Consider the following 19,289-nt stretch of genomic DNA (forward strand, 5'->3'; position numbering starts at 1 on the left):
GCTGTAATCAAGAATAGCATATTCTTTTACTGTAGGCTTGAATTAAGCTCTTATGAATTTTGAGTATTTTAATACTATTGTCCATATGAACTTAACCTACTTCATTAATCAGTTTGATTCTCTCACCTTCCAAGTATGCACACATTTTCACCCTTTTTTTTCTTGCTGGTAATTACAGTCACAGTCTGGGTTTGTAAACTGTGACTTGAATGATATCTCGGGAATTCTGTACTCTGCCTTTCTGTTGCTTATGCACTTCAAAATTCTGTGCTTTGGGTGGGATTTTTTTTTTGTTTGTGTAGTTACACTGCCATGCACAATAATCAAAACATTTCAGATGTGCTGAGTTCTGTGCAGAAAATAATTACCAGCTTAGATGATGTAAAATTAAGGGTGTTTGTTTTGAACCAAATCTTGAAAGGGACTTTTCAGTTTGGGCACATGGATAGGGTTCATGCTGTTTAACTCGGCTTACTGCAGTGTGGGCATACATCTGAACCGGTCACCAGTGGCATCATTAATAATTACTGAAGAGAGGTGTCATTACGTATTACAGATGAACTGTAGATATGTGTGCTGTCCTTTCCCATCCTGAGAAAGGGAGTCATGAAAGATAGGGTTCAAATACACCTAAACTGCAGAATTGCAGGGTTGAATGAAAGGAATCACATCCTTGTGAAGGTTCTGATTTGTAGCACTTATTTTGACTGGCTCAAATCCTGTTGCAAGACAGGAATTATTTTCACTTCAGCACTCACCCTCCACAGATCCCTGGTTGTTCTGAGTTTTTATCTCTATGTTTTTTTATTTTAATCAGCAATCCATAAGTTAAGATAGTTCTTATAAATGTGTTCCCTGACTATTTTCATTTTTCTACCATGTAAAGATTAATGTCTTTTATATTGTAACAGTGTTCATATGTATTTGATACTTCATTTCAACCAATCTATTTTTATAGAAGCATTGAAAGGTTTTAAATTTATAGGATATTTTATAGCAGATGACATTTTAATAGTAACATCTTGTAAAACTTTCTTTTGCATTTCAGCTAGATCAGCATTGGATGCAGCTGCACGCTGTGAGTATTCATGTGCATGTGTTACTGCTGTGACTTGCTTTCACTAATAGTAGAAAGAATGTTGAATTTTCCGTTTGGAAAGTCTTAATTACACTTCAAATGCAATCAGAAAGTAATTTTCCTCTTTCCCTGATTTTCCTAAATTCCTGATTTTCTCTAAAATTCTGTTTTATTTTCTTTTGAAAGCCACAAAACCTCCAAGATACAAATGTGGGATCTCTAAAGCTTGTCCTGAAAAGCATTTTGCGTTCAAAATGGCAAGTGGAGCAGCAAATGTAGTTGGACCTAAAATTTGTGTAGAAGATAATGTGTAAGTATTTTTACCTGTTGTCTTAAAATACCTCTTTCAACCTTTGCCTTGGATTGCTCTGCGCACAAAATCGTTAATTTAAGTGATTCTTTGCAGATCTTGTTTTGCCTACAGTATGACCACATGAAAAAATTAAGTTATAACGAAGTATAATCTCTGATGAAACACATTTAATACACTGCAGTAAATGCTGAAATATATGCAATTTTAATACATGCAAGATAGCTAACCATTTATTTTAGGTTTAGAGACTGTTGGAGTAGTGAGACTTCACGCAGTTAGATACAGTGTTGCCTCCAAGTAACTTGTTCTTGTGTCTGTAATTGTAATTCAGTGCACAACTGTCTTTTTAAGTAATTACTCATTGTACTTCTAATTGAATGTAATCAGCTAAAACTGCTGTGGATTGTCTTTTGCAAGTCATCTTTTAAATTATCTGTTTATGTTGTACCGGAGACAGAACATATTTTCAACTTTTCTTTACCACATTTCTTCAAAAGGAAAAAGTGTTTTAAAGATTGGTAGTTAGTTACCATCAGCACTATTAATTAAACTGAAAAATTGAACTGTGAAATGATTTGGAATCATTTACGATCTTGAAGGTCTTTTTCAACCTCTAATCCAACCATCAACCTGAACAATCAAGCCCATCACTAAACCATGTACTGTAGTGCCATATTCACATTTCTCTTAAGTACCTCCAGGGATGGGAAGTCTGCCACTTCTGTGGACATCCCATTCTAATGCTTGACAACCCTTTCCCTGAAGAAATTCTTTCTAACATCTAATCCAAACCTCCTCTGGTGGAACTTGTGACTGTTTCCTTGTGTTTTATTGCTTGTCACCTGAAAAAAAGACCGACATCCTCCTCACTACAGCCTCTTTTCAAGTAGTTGCAGGGAGTGATGAGGTCTCCCCTTGGCCTCCTCTTCTCCAGACTAAAGAACCACAGTTCCCTCAGCCCACTCCTCATAAGTCTTTGCTTTCTACTTCCTTCACCAGCTTCGTTGTTCTGTGCACAAACTTAAACAACTCAATATCCTTCTTGTGTTCTGCGTTGGGCCACTCACTACAGTACTCAAGATATGATCTCACCAGAGCTAAGTCACTTCCCTGGTCCTGCTGGCACTTTCTGATGCAGGCCAGCATGCTGTTGGCCTTGGTTGGGCATGCTGCTGGCCCATGTTCAGCTGGCTGTCGAGCAGTGCTCCCAGGTCCTACTCTGCCAGGCAACTTTCCAGTCACTCTTCCCCAAGCCTGTTCCACTGCATGGGGTTGTTGTGCCCCAGGTGCAGGACCTGGCACTTAGCCTTGTTGAAGAAAGGAACTGTTTGAAAAATTATTCAAGCCCTGTATTTCTAATAACAGTATTTTCAACACAGTATTGTTAACAATATTATGTCTAGAGTATTTAACTGAATAACTTTGGGTAATCCTTATAACTAGAATATTAATGTTTATTTTTAGACTCTGTTTCTTTGCTCTTAGGTTGCTACTGCTCATTGTCACCCACAGCATGCCATTTTGTATGATATAATCTATCCACTCAATTTTGAATGACGTGGCAGCAAAGACATGCTGTTAGCATTGTCAGAAGTAATAAATACATTTTTTTTAATAATCAGCCTTTGCCTTCCATCTACATTTAAACTACCCCAGTTTAGCTGTTTCGCAGCCCATGCTATGTAAGTACAGGGTGGTACAGATAGCACATACAGCAGTCAGCACTAATTCTAGAGCAAATGGCAACATTTCTGTGAACAGCAAAACTCATAAATAGGATAAGCGATCAGTTACTGTTTAGGTCTGTAAAATCTGTAAGTACTGGATTATATTTTCCATCACTTTATTCTCTAATTAAAATAAAATGAAAAAAATATTTTTATGTGATCTAAAAACTATTTCTAGCTGCTTGGTTCTCTTCATTCGTAGCATTCATTCCTTTTACAGCCTTGGAAAATCTTATCCAGTCTCCCTGCAGAGAGATTTTTTTGTTCATGTTCCAAAATTTGCCAGCATCTCAGCCTGGTTGCTAGGAAGCTTAATATCTGCAAAGATTTAGGGTGATTCACTGATGAAAAGTTATGAGACTGCAAGTAATATTTTAACATCAGGACTGTAGGCTTTTTAAGTGTCTTGCTTACTGGTTAACTAAGGAGAGATTTTTTTGGGGAGACATGAACAACAATATGAATATTTCATTTAAGCAAGTGATGAAAAATAGTGACTGTCAAGAAATCCTCTATTCTTTTAATATTGGTGTACAACTTACTGCATAACTATTGGGGTCTTAAGTTCTGTTTCAATTGGCAAAAAGCTTTGCTAGTTCCTTCTGAGGAGGATTTTTAAAGTCTATTGAAGTGTCCGTCAGCAGGATTGATTAATTTTATATTATCTTCTCCTTTGTTCATAATACATTTGACTTCTCGTTCAAAAGCTGACATCATTTCTTGATTGTGAGTTTTCGGAAGAATTCTAAAACTGGTAAACTACTGCCCTCCTGTGAGAAAGCATTCACATTACACCCACTAGTATTTGTGACAGCACACAAGCCATCTCAGGTGTGTAAAGCAGTGTCTCAGAACTGTGAAGGGACTTACTTTATTTTTAGTAGCTCTTTTTGTAGTGATGTTTTTGACAATCCTGCAAAACGCCATTTTCTGGTTAAGTCGGGATTGCTGAATTTTTCTTGATAGTCTTCCTTGTGCTTCCAAGACACAGAAGCAGGAACAAGGTTTCATAAATTGTTTGTAATGTTTACAGCATAAGCTTTTGCTCTGTATTAAACAAGGGTGTCATTTAGTTTGACAGTAGTGAAACTGCTAGTGTAATTGGGAGTGCGTTTAAGTGCTCAGTGTTTCCTTTTTATTGTATAGATATTTTGGACTGTGGTGGGAGCTCTGCTCTGTAGATGTTCAGTTATGGTCTTGCTTTTCTGTATTGGAAGGGCATAATCCAAACTAAAAAATAATATACTGCAGTCATTGTCAAAATATTAAATATTGTGGTTGCTATGTGATGGGTTTAAAAGGAGCAATAGAGTTATACCTCTTTACTATCAACATGCAGTTTTTCTTCTGTAAAGAAGCCAGTTCCATGTTTGTGCAACAGTAACCATATAGCAGGATCTTACAGCATCCACCTTTAATAATTATTTTATTTCTGGTATTCATATTTGCAGGATTTTTTGGTATCTGAAGTCCATCATAGCTGTTAGGTGTGTGTGGTTTTTCAGTGCCTAATTAACCCAGTATTGGAAGTTTTTTGACTTCAGTTTATTTACTGAGAATCGTAGTTAAAAACTAAACTAAGTTCTTAATCTTTTTAGTAAATTAAAGTCCATCTTCTATGACCAAAGGAATGCATTCAGAACTTCATTGGTTTTGTTTTATTTCTTTTCAGTCTATTTGCCATATGTTTCTGTTGCTTAGAATTGATGCCTAGACATGATGTGAAAATGATGTGATCACAGAAGTAATGGACTTCCAGCGGCTAAAATGCTTCTGTAACTCCCTACTGACCAAAACTGAATTCCATATTTTAGAAGAAAATTACAAGTCCTCTTCTAATCACAAATGTTTGGCAGATGATATGTTAGAGGGCTGACAAAAGAATATGGTATCTTTCATCTCCGATTACTACTGCTATAAAACTGAAGCCACCATACAAAGAGTTGCCATTAGCTAGTGGGCATTCACTGCCTCTCTGAAATCGCTGATACTGAGTCTGTCCCAGATATGGTGTTGTCTGTATGAATTTGATCTAAATTTTGGCTTGTATCTTCATCCTAAGTGCAACGGACACCATCAGAGAGGAAGGTTCTATCATCATCTTTGTAACAGAGCATTTCTTGTTGCTAGCTCATGAGTAAAGAATTAGAATGGGGTGAGTAACAAATTAGTATGGGATGAGTAATGAATTAGTATGGGATGTTGCAGTGGTGTGTGCAAGCATGCAGTCCTTGTGAAACATTGAATAGTTGCTCAGACATGACCTGAAAATCATGTGGCCACAAAAGAAGTTACCTGATAAAAGTTTTGAAGATAGAAGGGTTGTACAAGCTTGCCAGCCCCTTCTTAGAGCAAGCTAGGGAAGTCAAAGCAGCCCTGGTCAGGAAGGAATTAACACATTTATTAGAGTGTGTTTGGAATTGATGAGATATGCTCCAGTATGCTTATGCTGAAATGCTTTCTTAAATCTGAGCTGAAGATTTCTTAACTGTCCTCATAGGGTTTTAACCCTTATTCCTGTTTCTCCTTGCTTATGTTAATGCTTTTAGTCCTAGCTTCAAAGTGGAACTGCTGGAATATTTAGGGCCTGTAGGTAGAACGGAGATCTTCATACAGTGCCAGTGAAAAATAATGAGATCATCTGTGAGCTTCCTCTCACTGGAGTGGTACCCTCACCATGGCCCAAGGCACCGTAGCTAACAGTCTTAACATTCCCATTAGCTCTTCTTTACAGCTCTGAACAGCTGCCATTTCACAGTGTCTCTGTACTTTCTGAGCTCCTTTTCTGCTCTGAGTTTGGCCAAGTAATTGTTGTCGTAGACTGTGGTGGTTTTGTTGGGATGTCTAATGGTACTCCAAGATTATAGTCACTTTTTGTTTAAAGTCCCATCAATATATTGACTATTTCCCTTGGACTTAGTTACTTCTGTCTGTCATAGGAAACATGTCTACATTGACTTTCTTGTTTAGTATTGTGATGCTGCAGTATTCATTTTAAATACTTTGGTTCAGTTAACTTTTAAACTCATTAACGATTTTGTTCATCCTATGCTTAAAAAAAGTATAAAATGTTGGTTACGTGACTGTGCTAAGCCCCTCAAATTGTTCTTCATGTTTCAGGCTCCTTAACTTCAAGGAATTTCCTTAACTGCACTGATAGCACTTTACTTTTGTTGGCATTTTTAATACACACATACTTTGAGCATTTAATCATCTTTTTTTTCAAGCTAAGTGGGTACAATTAGGGACATTAGATCTATCATTCTCAGTTCAGTGGTTCCGTAAAGGCACGTAGGAGACTTTGCTTCATTTAAGTACTCATGGGCACATGGTCTTTAAGATACACATCTTATGATTTAATCGTTCCTATTTAAAATTGAAATACTACATATCAGAAGATTGTCCTATTACAAATTAAATTGTTTATTTTGTTTCAGTTTAATGAGTGGAGTTAAAAATAATGTTGGCAGAGGAATAAATGTGGCCTTGGTCAATGGTAAGTGATGTTTAAGTGAGCAGTGTCTTCATTTTAAAATTCTTCCTGAAATTTAAGGCCCTGTTAAGGGATGATGAAGTACAAAGAGGAGGATAAGAGGCAGTATTCAGCATACGTACACGGAGATAACGTCAAATTTTGGTACTTACATGTTTTTGTTAGTATACAGTTTGAAAGTAGAAAAACTTAGAGCATTTTTGTTTCTGGAAATGTGTGATAATGCAGAGTTCCATTGTCATTATTTTAGCGATACATCAGATAACTTTCTAATGGTGTGTCTCTTGAATTTGTATATTGCCACCACTAATAAAATTCTGTACACCAAATTCTTCTCATACTGTTTTCAGTGAAACCTATTTAACAGTGTTACTACATGAAAAAGACAGTTCATTATTTCCTAGTTTGAAATCAGTATATTCTATTACTCCATATATAGAGATCTTGTCCCCAAATACATCCATGTTATATATTCAGGATTCTTAACTTCCATTAATAAATTTACCTGTGTGTCAGCTTGAAAGCTAAACTGAACGTCAGTACTGACAATTTTGTCCTTTATATGTAGGAAGCAATTTCTTGTAGCAGCGAGATAGTACTTTGTCAGTTCACAGCAATATAAATTCATATTATTTTTGGATCGTACTCAGGTTTATATCACCTAACACATGATTTGAACAATACTCACTTAATCCTATTTTGCCCTCCTAAATTGTCTCAGTCTGTTCAAAAACAAACCTCCCAGTTCCATATTATATAGCTGCCAGTCTTTCTCCTTGTCTTACAGATTTTATGTGATGTATCTATTAAAAACAAAACTCTACATTCCATCAAATACTGACGTTGTAGACAGCGCAGTAAAAATGGTGATGAACATACAATACCCACTTTCTTCTCTGTTTATTCTAAAAGTTTACATGGGCTAAGAAATTCCAGTTTGTAGCAGAACATGCAGTGTAATTTTGATCTTTATTGCTTCCTATGTGGTACTAAAAGCAAACTATAACTGTACTCTTTTTTTGCAAAAAGAACCTTTTTTTTTTTAAAAAAAAAAAAAAAGCTAAGTGCATTTTCTTTATTGCTCTTTCTTGAGGGTGTTCTGTGTTGTTTTTTTTATGTTTAACTTAATGTAAAATCAGTTTGCATCTTCTATCTTTTCTTTCCCCCCTCTTAGCTTTTCACAAATGGCTGTAGTGTTTAAGGAGAAATCTTCATGAAAGATAGAAGTACTTGATTTATAGAGTGTCTTCAGCACTTTTTCTGACAGTCATTAAGAGGAATTGGGCATGTTGTCTGTGAAGTACCTTTGGCTATTTCATTAAACCACGTATTTCTTTTTCTTCAGGTAAAACAGGAGAACCATTAGACACTAAATTCTTTGATATGTGGGGAGGAGGTAAGTGCAGTTATCCTAGCTGGTTAGAGAGAAGCAACCTGACTGTGTGCATGTGCTTGTGTGTGCCCCCTCTAGGCTCCGTTTGCTGTGGTGGTTTAAGCTTGACCTCAGCCTTTATAATTGTGAGGAGAATGCCACTTTAGAGAAACACAAAGGGGGATGGGGAGAGAGAAGAGGAGAATGGTGCATTTAATCACACCTGCTCATTCTCCTGAGTAGTTCCCACTAGCAGGTATGTCTTTACACAGTATAGATGAAACCCTTTATATAAAATGAGAGTTCTTCCTTGTGCATTTTATCTTTCTCACACTTACGATCTTGTTATAAATGTACAATTATAAATAATAATAATTATTAATTTAGCAATGTCTAAATTAAATAGATGTTGCAGGTTATTATAATATATCTAATGATTGGTGCTTATGTGAGTTTTTTTTGTGTTCTCTTTCCAGATGTGGCACCATTTATTGAATTTCTTAAGTCCATCCAGGATGGAACCATAGTGTTAATGGGAACATATGATGATGGTGCAACCAAGTATGTCATAGATTTATGCAGTTAATATTGCTTAACATTTTAAATGCTGTTTTGTACCTGGAAAAAAAAAAAAAAAAAGAAAAAGAAAAAACAAGCATTCTTCATCACACAACCACTTCTGATAAAGCTTTGTTCTTGCAAGATATGGGATTGTAAACTATGTTTTCAGCTGATTCATTTAATGATCCCAATGTGATATTTACATAGATTTATTTCTATACTTTCATGATCCCTAACAACAGAGAAACAATAAACTATAAAATTAGGCATATTAGCAGAAATATCCCAAGCGTTTTCTGCAAATCATAAATGCTGATTTTTTTTTTTTTAACCCCTCAGAGAAAAGGTGTTGATGCAACAAGAAGACAGTGTAGGGCAAATGGGACATGGCTATGAGAACACACCCTCTGATATGGAAATTGGTCTGTTTCATCCAGCACTTTTATCAGAACAACTCCAGGACAGAGTGTGGTAGTTAAAAATGTTCACAGACCATTGCTACAAAGTCTACATGTACCCTTCCTGTTTTGAGGTCTGAGATTTTACTGGTGTGAGCCTCATGCTTGTTGGCCTCAAAGTTTGGAACTGTTCAACTATCAAGCTTTTCAATTTAGACAATAGACATATCATAAGAGGTTTTAGTACTCTTTCAGCAGTATCTTCCAACCTTCTCAGCTTTGATCTTCTGGAATAGGTAGTAAAATTACTGTAGAAATTTGTATTGGGGTTACAATACAGATCTAAAGAATAGATTTATTCCATACTTAAGTCATACTGTCAAAAGGATTACTTTTTGTAGTGAAAAATGATTTTTTTTTCTTTTCCTCCTGTTTTAGACTTATTTAACTTTTTAATGGGTTCTGTACGTTCTTTTTCCTCTTTTGATGCAATTTGTTATCCACAACTTATTTCTGCTGTAGGAGTAGCTTTCTGATGACAAAATCCTGACTTTGAAATGAGCGGTATTTGCAGTAAATGGTGGAAAGGGTCTGTAGATTCACTACTTTGGGAAGAAGAAAACTATTTAATGTTTCTTTATCACAAGGCTGGATCTCCAACTATTGTTGTTCTTTAATATTTAGATAAGTACAGTAAGTTTGTTTCAATAATCGTGTCTCAGCTGGTGTTTTTTCAAAGCTAAAAAGGAAGACCCATTCTTCCTGATAGCCAGGAAGTACTCGTTAGTAATATTGCAAAAATAGCCCAAACCATGCCATTGAAACTTGATATTAATCATAAATGACAGTGCTTGGAAGTAACTAAAAATGTGAAGAACAATCATGTTTAAAAGATTTAAAAAAAAAAAAAAAAAGTGAGGTTGTGGATTTTATTTAAGTATAAGCTGCACCAATGCTGTGGAAACTTGAAGCGTGGGTGGTACAAATAACCTCCAAAGTAAATTAAGTAATCATTTTTTTTATCATTTTTGTTAAGGTGAGTCACACAACTATATCTCAGTAAGTAGTAATAATCAGAAGTTGTGTGTGATGTTTGGTAATCGGGCAAATATAGTAACTGGTAGGAAGAAATAAAGAGCTGCTGTTTAGAGGTTTTGTCTCCTACAGAATGATTTTATCTTCTGTATTATCCTACATAGACTTACAGGCACTGAACCATGCTGTGGGGTAGCATTCTGAATTTTAAATTATTTGCCTTGAGCAAACAAGAACTTCTTTTGTGTATTTAGGTCATTCTTTTAACCTAAGAGAGCTTGTGTTTTATCTAGGCTTCAACTTAAGTCTGCAAAACAGTGTTTACTTTAAAGGTTGACTTTTTTTAGCTGCCGAGAGAATTGCTAAAATTCCTTGAGTTGTGTGTATAAATTTTGAAAATATAGGGTTCTTGGCTTTTGTTGGTGTACTGATAGGTTTGTGTGCTGGTTGCTTGAGATAATAATATCAAAGAGCAGAGCTCATAAGATCAGCTTATTTCAAAACTATCGTTATCTGATTTTAAAAGATAGACCTTTCCCGGTGTTGGCTTACTTAAACTATATTTAACCAGATTGAAGCTAAATGGTGCATTGAACAGTGAAAGCTCTGAGAATGTGTATTTTTATTTACATATTGAATTTCTCTGTTTTGCTCAAGGCTTAATGAGGAAGCACGGAAACTGATTGCTGAATTGGGAAGCACGTCCATCACTAACCTTGGCTTTAGAGACAACTGGGTCTTCTGTGGTGGAAAAGGAATTAAAACTAAAAGTCCATTTGAACAGGTCTGTTATTCTATAACTTAGTGGAATTCAACAGCCTACATTAATAAAGGCTTAGAATGTTTTATAAATGCCTTGAGTTTGTTCAAATTAGATATTGCAGTAGTGGCACACAGTGTTATTTTCAAATTTGTTCCTTGATTAGTCTCCCCCTTTTAAATGTGCAGAATAATTCCATCATGATTCACAAATAAGAAGAAAAAAAATCATCTGTGGGTGGGTTTTAGTAACCCAATAACTAGATTAATTCATTTTGATGGATTCAATTAAACTGATAATTCAAAATTTACTGCATAACATTCATTTTTAGACCTGCTAACCTCTGACAGATTAGTTGTAGTTAAGGTGTTCGTGTTCTCACCTGTTCACTTTGCTCTTCTGTCAGAAATTACTGCTGCCTAGGAAAACTTGTGAAACTAAACATATCCACATACTTTAATAGCTGCAATTCAACATATGTCATTGCTGCCTTTAATTACCAGTAAAGGTAGCTTTGTACTTGGAGAGCAAGCCTGTTTTCTTTTTTGCCAACTTTCAAGGGAGTGGGAACTAGTGTAGGAGCAATGGCAAACTCTTGGAGGCAGTAATGTCTTACCTGGCAGCAGATGATTGCTTCTTGGAAAAGCCTTAATTTAAAATAAATAAATAAATAAAATTCAGCCTTATGTAGTTTTCATAAAATCTGCCCTGTAAGTTTAGTGTTCTTATTTAACTTAAACCTAGTGGTTTATGTTTTCTTGGCAGTTGATCTTTTCCTTGCTTGTTTCTCTTGCTGAATAAACATCCATGATAAATTTTAAAAATGTTTTCACTAGTCAGATTCACCTGTTTTTAGCATATACTTGTCTGAACAAGCAACTTTCAACTTTCAGTGGAGAGTACTGAGAGGCTGTTGTATTTGATGATACTTAAGCACAAGAGGTTAATACTAACATCATCTCTTTGTCTGTTTCCTGAAAATAATTACAAAGAAGTGTCTTTTAAAGCCATGCGTAAAGCAACAGGGTAAGTGACTTCACATTAACAGTAGGTTGATATTTTCTATTTACAGCATATAAAGAACAACAAGGATACAAACAAATATGAAGGCTGGCCAGAAGTTGTTGAGATGGAAGGCTGTATCCCTCAGAAGCAAGACTAAATCAAAACAAAAGGAAAGAAGAATTAAAATGGAAGAAAATGCACTTTCTGCTGTTATTAGAGAGAGGGCTATGAAGGAGACTGTACTGTAAATAATATTTTTAAGCATGCAACCATCTTGTCAGTGTGTGCATGAGCACTGACATTTTGAATATCGGGATTATTTATTGCTAACACATAAAAATCCTTTTTGTAAATATGTTCAAAATAAACATCAAATCATTTCTAAACAGGTTTCTTAAAAGCACAGTATTTAGTTTGCCTATGGTAAATAATATCTCGTAGGTCAACTGGCTAATAAATTGCATATGCCAATAATAAATAGATCCTGACAAATGTACTGTCTTCTAATATTGCTGTGAGTATATAACCTTTGTGGAATATGTAGATTTTAGTCATAAGTTAATAAAAAGCTTTAATTTTTTTTATCCTCTGCCTTTTTAGTGGCAGCATCACTTTTTATTGAAGCTAATTGGTTTTTCTAATAACAAGTGCTCCAGAAATTTATTTTGTAGTTCCCCACCAAAACCAAATACTCTAACAAAGGAAGAAAACATGATACTTAAATACAGATATGCCACAAAAAGCACAATATGAATTATTTTTACTAGGAGGAAAACAAAAGTAAATGTATCCATAGTGTCTGCCTTCTAGCAGCAGTTTTCAGGGTACAACATTATGAACCTTTACTGCCTATGTTACATCTTATGTAAACTGAGGTAATTTGTGCTTACAGTGAGGTATTAGCAAAAGCATTGTATCTAAGGTTATGTAATGTGTAACATTCAAACTTAACTGACAATTTTCTTTTTTTTTTTTTTTTTTTTTTTCAAAGCAAAAAAATGGACCAAGTTGAAGTGGCCTTATTCTTTAGCTCATATCAGAGCTGTCAGAAAGCAGCTTTTGTTGGAAACTTCAGTTTCTTTTAAGTATGGCCCACCTGAGCTTTCACTGAAACCAAGTTAGCATGGTGTAACTGAAAGTGTTGGTATTCAAGAAATAGGGGCTGTCACAGAATAGATTATAATCTCTTGAAGTTTCATGCCATGAGTTCTGGTACAATCTTCAACAACTTCTAGCTAGTACCATGGCACAAAAACCACAAAGGATTTTTCAGGTACCCACAGCCTAAGCTGAAAACAGTGGCGATCGAATACTGTTACCATTGATGTCTTCTGAGATGGATGTGTGCACTAAAAATTTCAAGCAATATTGGGAATTGCTTTTCAAGTCAAATAACCTGTGATATCAGAGCAAGTCTGGACTCTGAATTGTTCTGTATGTTTAACTAGCTTGTTAAATAATGTGGTTTTCCCTCAAGTTTAATGTAGAACAGCAATAAAAGCACCTTATTATGGTGAAATTGTTTTTGTTAAATCTTTCAGATTTTCTTGTTTAGGAGGATGTGTCAAAATCATGTATATCTTTGTCATCAAATAAAGTAAAACCCTCATTTCTATCAATCAGAAAATAAATTTTATTTCATAACAGTAGGGTATTGTGAAAAACTGGTTTCCTAAGTCCTGGGATTTTCACATAAATACATTGGTTATGCTGCTGTCCAAAATAATAATAGAAAAAAATTTGAAGGTAGTTGGCAGGGTCTTAAGGAAAGAGAAAAACAACAACAAAAAAAAGTATTAATAGTTTCTTTGCACTATTGTCTTTATTCTTGATTTTGAATGTCAGTGCATATTTCATCCATCAAATTAAAAAGTTCAGATTTCCTCTGCAAAATGAAATGGGGAAGAAACAGAACTGAAATCAGACCTCTTTTAGCCCTCATCTTTAAGTTTGTGCCTTTTTTTACCCCCCAGCAATCTGAAGGAAGTAAATATATTCTGATTGTTTAACCTGCTGAAGGTGGACCTGCCACAAAACATTTAAAAACAGTTTTTAAAACAATAAACTGGTAATGTTATTTTTTGTAATTTTCCCTTAAATCAGTTGATTTTTGTGATTTTGATGGATGCACCTTGCAATTAAATTTAATTTAACTGACCAAGCAGGAAGCTTACTTCTATGGCCTCCCTAGTGTCTTCTACAGTTTGTGGGAGGATGTTGTGAGGTGTGAGGATGAAGGCATTTTGTACAAATAGCTTCATGCAAAGGTATCTGCGTGACAAAGCTCCCGGATATGTATTTTCCTACACAAGTTGATGGGAACATCTGCAGCATGTTTACGACAGCCGTGAAGGAAGGAAATAAAGATGTGGAGCATGTCTGCCTCAAAAAATGCAACTGTGAGAAGAGGGTGAGAAGACTGTGACTTCATTTTGCCCAAGGAGCACAGCTGGGATCCAAGCCTCCTAAAGACTTCGTTGCAAGCTGCAGCTCTCAACTGCTCTACTATCAGTGTTTTACGTGAAACAGACAGATGAGGCTTAAGAAAGAAGCTGAGGATCTCTGCCTTTACATATCCTCTGCATCTTCCCTAGCGTCTTTCATGATCATTGTTTTCTTGAAAGAGCAGAGGGATTAACAACTTTAGTTTCCCAAGTGCTGGTTCAGAAAAGGCTTCTCTTTGCTTGGCGTGTTGTGCTTTCCAGATGTCTTAATGTGGCACTTGATTCCCTCAGATGCTGACAAGACTTGTAAACGATTAATGTGTACATAATGGCCCCTAAACTGTTTGGATTAGCTGCAGTTTAGAAGCCAGGTGGATAAATTGGGAAGGGAAAGAAAGTAATGCTACTAGCGTGTGTTGACTGACTTTCCTGTGTGCAGATGGGAAGGACTCTGTAGCCCCTCCAAAAACTGTCTGGGGTGGAGCCCAGGCTGGAAGCTGCTGGGAAGCTTTCCTGGCTATCAGCCCATTGCAGATGGAAGTGTCCCAACTAGTTCAGTCTCAGATGTGATACCATGAGATGGCAGTTGCTTCCAATGCTGTACTGAAGGTATGAGGGACCCTGCTCATTGTCCTCTGACCGGTGTACCAAAAAGGAGCAAACACTGGGGCTCAAGCACCTCCTGCTGCTGCCTCTTCCTTCTGTGGAGGAGGAACTGCATGTCAGCATGGACAAAAAAATGAAGAATGGTGAGAGAGAACATGCTTTACTTGAGATGTTTCATTAAATTTCTCATGACCTTAACTTTGGCCTCAGAACCAGGCTAGCTTAAAACCACTTGTAGTTTCACCTCTCTTTTCTTGTAGTAGTCCCTTTCATCCTTACAACCAAGATCTAATGTATCCTTCATAGACCCAGGCTAAATCAGGTTCCGCAGGTATTCTTCCTTTGCTTATGCATCCATCTAGGTAGATTTGGATCATTATAAAACCTTTGCTGAAAATTAATGATTAATTCTTAGCAAACTAAAAATCGATCGTTGTCCTGCTAGGTAGGAAATCGTCTTTTTATTTTCTTCCAGGCCCTACCATTTCCATACTAGGACATACAACCCAGTCCCTTTAATCTTGCATTTATCTTTTAAGATCTCATTCTTGTAATATTTTGTTCCCACAGAAATAAATGTCTGTTCATTTCTTAGGGTGTTGCTCATAGCAGGACACAGCATTGTTGACATGAAAAAGGCATTCCCAGCTTAGAACGGGATCACGTCTCCTCAGTGAGCTTGATGGATGGTGGCGGAAGGGAGTGCTGTCTTCTGTGGGGCATAGCCTGCATTTTTTTTTCCTGTGATACAGCAATTCCTTCTGGCTGATTATCTTCTAATTATATTTCAACATTTTCTTTATCAGTACACCTTCAAGGTTCCAGATCTTGGCAGCTGAATCATCCTTTCCAAGTGGAAAAATCAGTGGGTAATGTCTTGATTTCTGGCTTTTATATCTGCACTCTCATATTTTCTCTAAAGCGCCTGACACGCATGTGGCACAACACAGATAACCTGTTTATTATCCTTTGGGGCATGTAGAAAATAAAACTTTGTTTCAAGGCTTTATTACATATATATGGAGAGGGGTTGGGATCAGCATAGAGCACTGTAATAGTCCAGGCACATTGTGTACTACGTAATATGTACATAAATCACTTCATCCTCTCCATTAACTTTCTGATCCCAAGAGACAGCCCAAAAAAGATGATTAACCATTCCTCTTGCATTACAATGCAAGATGCTTAGATTGGTTTCTTAGCATTGCAACTGTGGGACTTTGTTAGCACAGTCAGCTCAAAAAGTTACTGCTCCTGGTCACCTCCCCAAGTCCTTATCGGTGTGTTGTAGCTGAGTTTGCTGCTCCAGGCTCAGCCAAAGTTCTTGTTTGTGGTGTGTTTCCATGAAACATATTGCTAAACTGATCCACGGGCTGGGGGCAGCATGGGGTTAGGGAGGGTGAGAACATGCTCAGCCAACCCAGCAGGCAAACCAGCTGTGAAACCACAGTCAATTTTCCAAAATCAGCAAGTATAAAAGTTAACAACTTTATTCTCTAAGCTTCAGGCAATTTTTGTATTTGCTCCCGTTGGCATAATCAGCAATGACTAGCCAAAATTGTTTTTTATTTTGGTTTAAATCCCATTAGTACATTTTAAACTAACATTGATTTGTACTTTGATGTCCTCTGCATGTTGGTTCTCTTAATGATTTATAGATTCTCTAAAAACTCAGTGTGCTAATGTCAAAATATTTTTTAGTACACAGAGATACCATAGTGTCAAGTTAATTTCTTGGATTATGGGGCTGATTGGTCTGTGCGAAAGATGTTTTAGCCATCAGCTGGTTTTGCGCTACTAGCACAAGGCACAATGGACCTTTCATCACAGACAGTAAATGATCAGCCACATAAATAATACTTAGTCTTTTATTATTTTTTTTTAAACCCCTTGTGTGGTATCAAGCTTTTGGTCTAGAAAAGTGCTTATGAAAAGTGTCATTCTGCTCCACAACAAAATACGTATACATTTTAAATGTATTTTTTTCAGGACTTTGGAGAAAATGGTAATAGAAGTCTTACCCAGTCAGAAGTTTCAGCATTTAAATTGGGACATCCTACTGCACATAAAATGTGATATTTAAAAAATAAAATATCAAAATAAGGGCTGAAAAGATGATGATTTTTGAAGAATTAACAAAGGAAATGTGCAGCTCATTTAAAATTACATTGCATAGTCACAAAAATAGCAAGGCTGAGAGGAAAATAACACGGCCAAACCCTGAGATAGGCTCTGATCATCTAGCTGAGATGAGGATGCATGCCTGTTTGCTGGCTCGGAATCAGCAAGGCATTTCAGAAGGTATATGGCACTCTTGTAATGAATCTCTGTATCTTTTCCCAGTTCAATTAATGCATCTAAAATCCACGTATGTGTCCATTTTAGCTACCCTATCTCTATTACACTGCTTTGCTGCACAAACAAGGTGGCAGCTACCTTCTACAGAAATCAGCCCTGGCATCCCGCTTCCAGCCTGTGCTGGAGGCTTCACCAGGCAGTGTTATCTGGTGGCTGAAATAAATCGCAGCGTCATAGCCCTGTCTGCCACCACGCTTTCAGCCCTGCAGTGCTGACAGAGTGGCCAGAGAGGATTAATTGTCATTTCATTCTCTGCTGAGTAAACCATCCATTAGTTAACAGAGCTGTCTGTGGGATTACATTGTTGTCAGTTCAGTGTGACAGAGGAACCTGGGACAGGCATTAAGTGCTTAGTGTGATGTATTTTAGCATTAGTATTTCGTATTAGTTAGTAATTTAACATTAATTATCTCTAGCATTCATTTAACATGGAGTTCACAAATGTCATTCCCTTCAGATGAATTTATCATTTATGAAGGGAAAAAAGCATATTCACCTTCCAGAAACAGAAACCCCAAGAGTCCATGTTTAGGAAACACAATTATCCAACTGATTATTGTAGTTTTTGCCTATCCTTCAACACTGCACTGAGCTCTACAGCAGCACTGGCCCAGCAGCCACTACTGGGAGGGTTTCTGTGTAGTCCTGGCTGGCAAACCACAGATTTCAAACTATATGAGTTGAGAAGCAAATGCAATGATCAGATAGCTGAAGCATTAGGTTCGTAATCAGGAGACCTACCTATTTAAAAAAAAAAAAATACCCAGGTCTGTCACTGATTTTTTAAGTGACTGTGAACAAGTCCTTTGCCCACAAATTCCCATTTGGAGTCAGAAAACTGCTACTACTTCCCCTCCTGAGGTATGCTCATTGGAGGCAGAGGTGCAAAGCCCTGCTTCTCAGCTAGGTGTTAGCTATCACCTGACCATGAAATACACTGTGCTAGTTCACCAAAAGTGAAAAAAAATGTGAGGTTATTTAAAATCCTAAACATCATTATTGTAAATCTGTGTGTGAAACAAGAAGCAGTCATGACACCACATGCACTGTTGCTAGTGTTAGTGGACTGGGGTACTCCGGGTCACCCAGCAGGATACAGTTAGGAAAGGAATCACAGTTAGCATCTTTGGCAGGTTATCTAGAAAAAATAATAATAACATTTATTCCACTCTGCTAGTTTAAAATGACTGACTTTAGAAGTGGGAGAACAAGTGATATCTACAATATGTTACAGGGTCAGACAAAGACTGCCTCATTTGGCATAAAGTCTGCCACAGAGGTATGAGCCTTTTACACGTTTGTTTAATAAACTTTAGCCAGTAGAGTGAGCTGGTACCGCTTCAGCACTTTACGTGATGTAACCATGACAGTTTTGCTCTATGGGAAACTGCCCTAAAATTGTTTGCTACCTCCCATGAAATCAAACATACCAGCTTCCTCAGAAATCCCAGCCAAAGGGTATGTCCCTATGACCAAGGTGAATTGTTGATGTTTACCTTGCACTTATGTTTTATACATCTGTCATTTCCTAGCACTGGGAAAACAACAACAACAAAACACAGTATCAAACGGAGTGATTGAAGTCCATCTCAGTGGCATATGCCCACAAACGTAGCTGAACCACATATGTCCTGTGCAGGCCCCCATTTGAAAGCTCAGGAGCCTTGCTGGCTTATATGTAGTTCTTCCTCTTGCTCTCACCCAGGGGAGACTCTTTCCAGAGTGTGGAAGGAGTGAAGGCAGTTTTGTGGAATAAATACTGCAGTGTCAGATAATTTATTTGGCCCTGGTGCTACTACAGAGCAATGCAGTACTACAGAGCAACATATCCTGGTCCTGCCCAGAACTACTTTTACAGGCCCAGCCCACACAGAACTGATTTTATGGATGTAACTTAGGTTAGTTACAGTGGAGCTTAACCTAAACACCAGTTTAAACTGCTATAGGCAGAGAGGGGCTCATGCTCCTCATGCACTCAGCCCTGCTTCTGGTCCCCACCCAGACACATGATGTGGGTGCAGCTGAGGTCTAAGCAGGGCCCCTCTGACTGCACCCACTTGCTTTCACCACCATGCTGCCCTCCATGCAGAAACGGTAACACTGTCCCCAATAAAACAGCTCCCTTTAACTTACCCAGGG

The 19,289-nt window shown here is 37.0% G+C and overlaps 1 protein-coding gene across 2 annotated transcripts in view; it reads left to right on the plus strand.

The window, feature by feature from the left end:
- Window positions 1-12,724, plus strand: part of FAM3C (FAM3 metabolism regulating signaling molecule C) — a 33,713-nt gene extending 20,989 nt beyond the window's left edge. For both annotated transcript variants that reach the window (XM_038185043.2, XM_038185041.2), the window contains exons 4-10: window positions 1,049-1,078; window positions 1,265-1,388; window positions 6,556-6,614; window positions 7,957-8,007; window positions 8,460-8,544; window positions 10,635-10,761; window positions 11,810-12,724. In XM_038185043.2, coding sequence (XP_038040971.1) covers window positions 1,049-1,078; window positions 1,265-1,388; window positions 6,556-6,614; window positions 7,957-8,007; window positions 8,460-8,544; window positions 10,635-10,761; window positions 11,810-11,899 — 566 coding nt within the window. In that variant the 3' untranslated portion in view covers window positions 11,900-12,724. The remainder of the gene's footprint in view (window positions 1-1,048; window positions 1,079-1,264; window positions 1,389-6,555; window positions 6,615-7,956; window positions 8,008-8,459; window positions 8,545-10,634; window positions 10,762-11,809) is intronic.
- The last annotated feature ends 6,565 nt before the right edge of the window (window positions 12,725-19,289 follow it).

Source organism: Anas platyrhynchos, chromosome 1, assembly GCF_047663525.1.
Source record: "Anas platyrhynchos isolate ZD024472 breed Pekin duck chromosome 1, IASCAAS_PekinDuck_T2T, whole genome shotgun sequence".
Classification (NCBI taxonomy): Eukaryota; Metazoa; Chordata; class Aves; order Anseriformes; family Anatidae; genus Anas; species Anas platyrhynchos.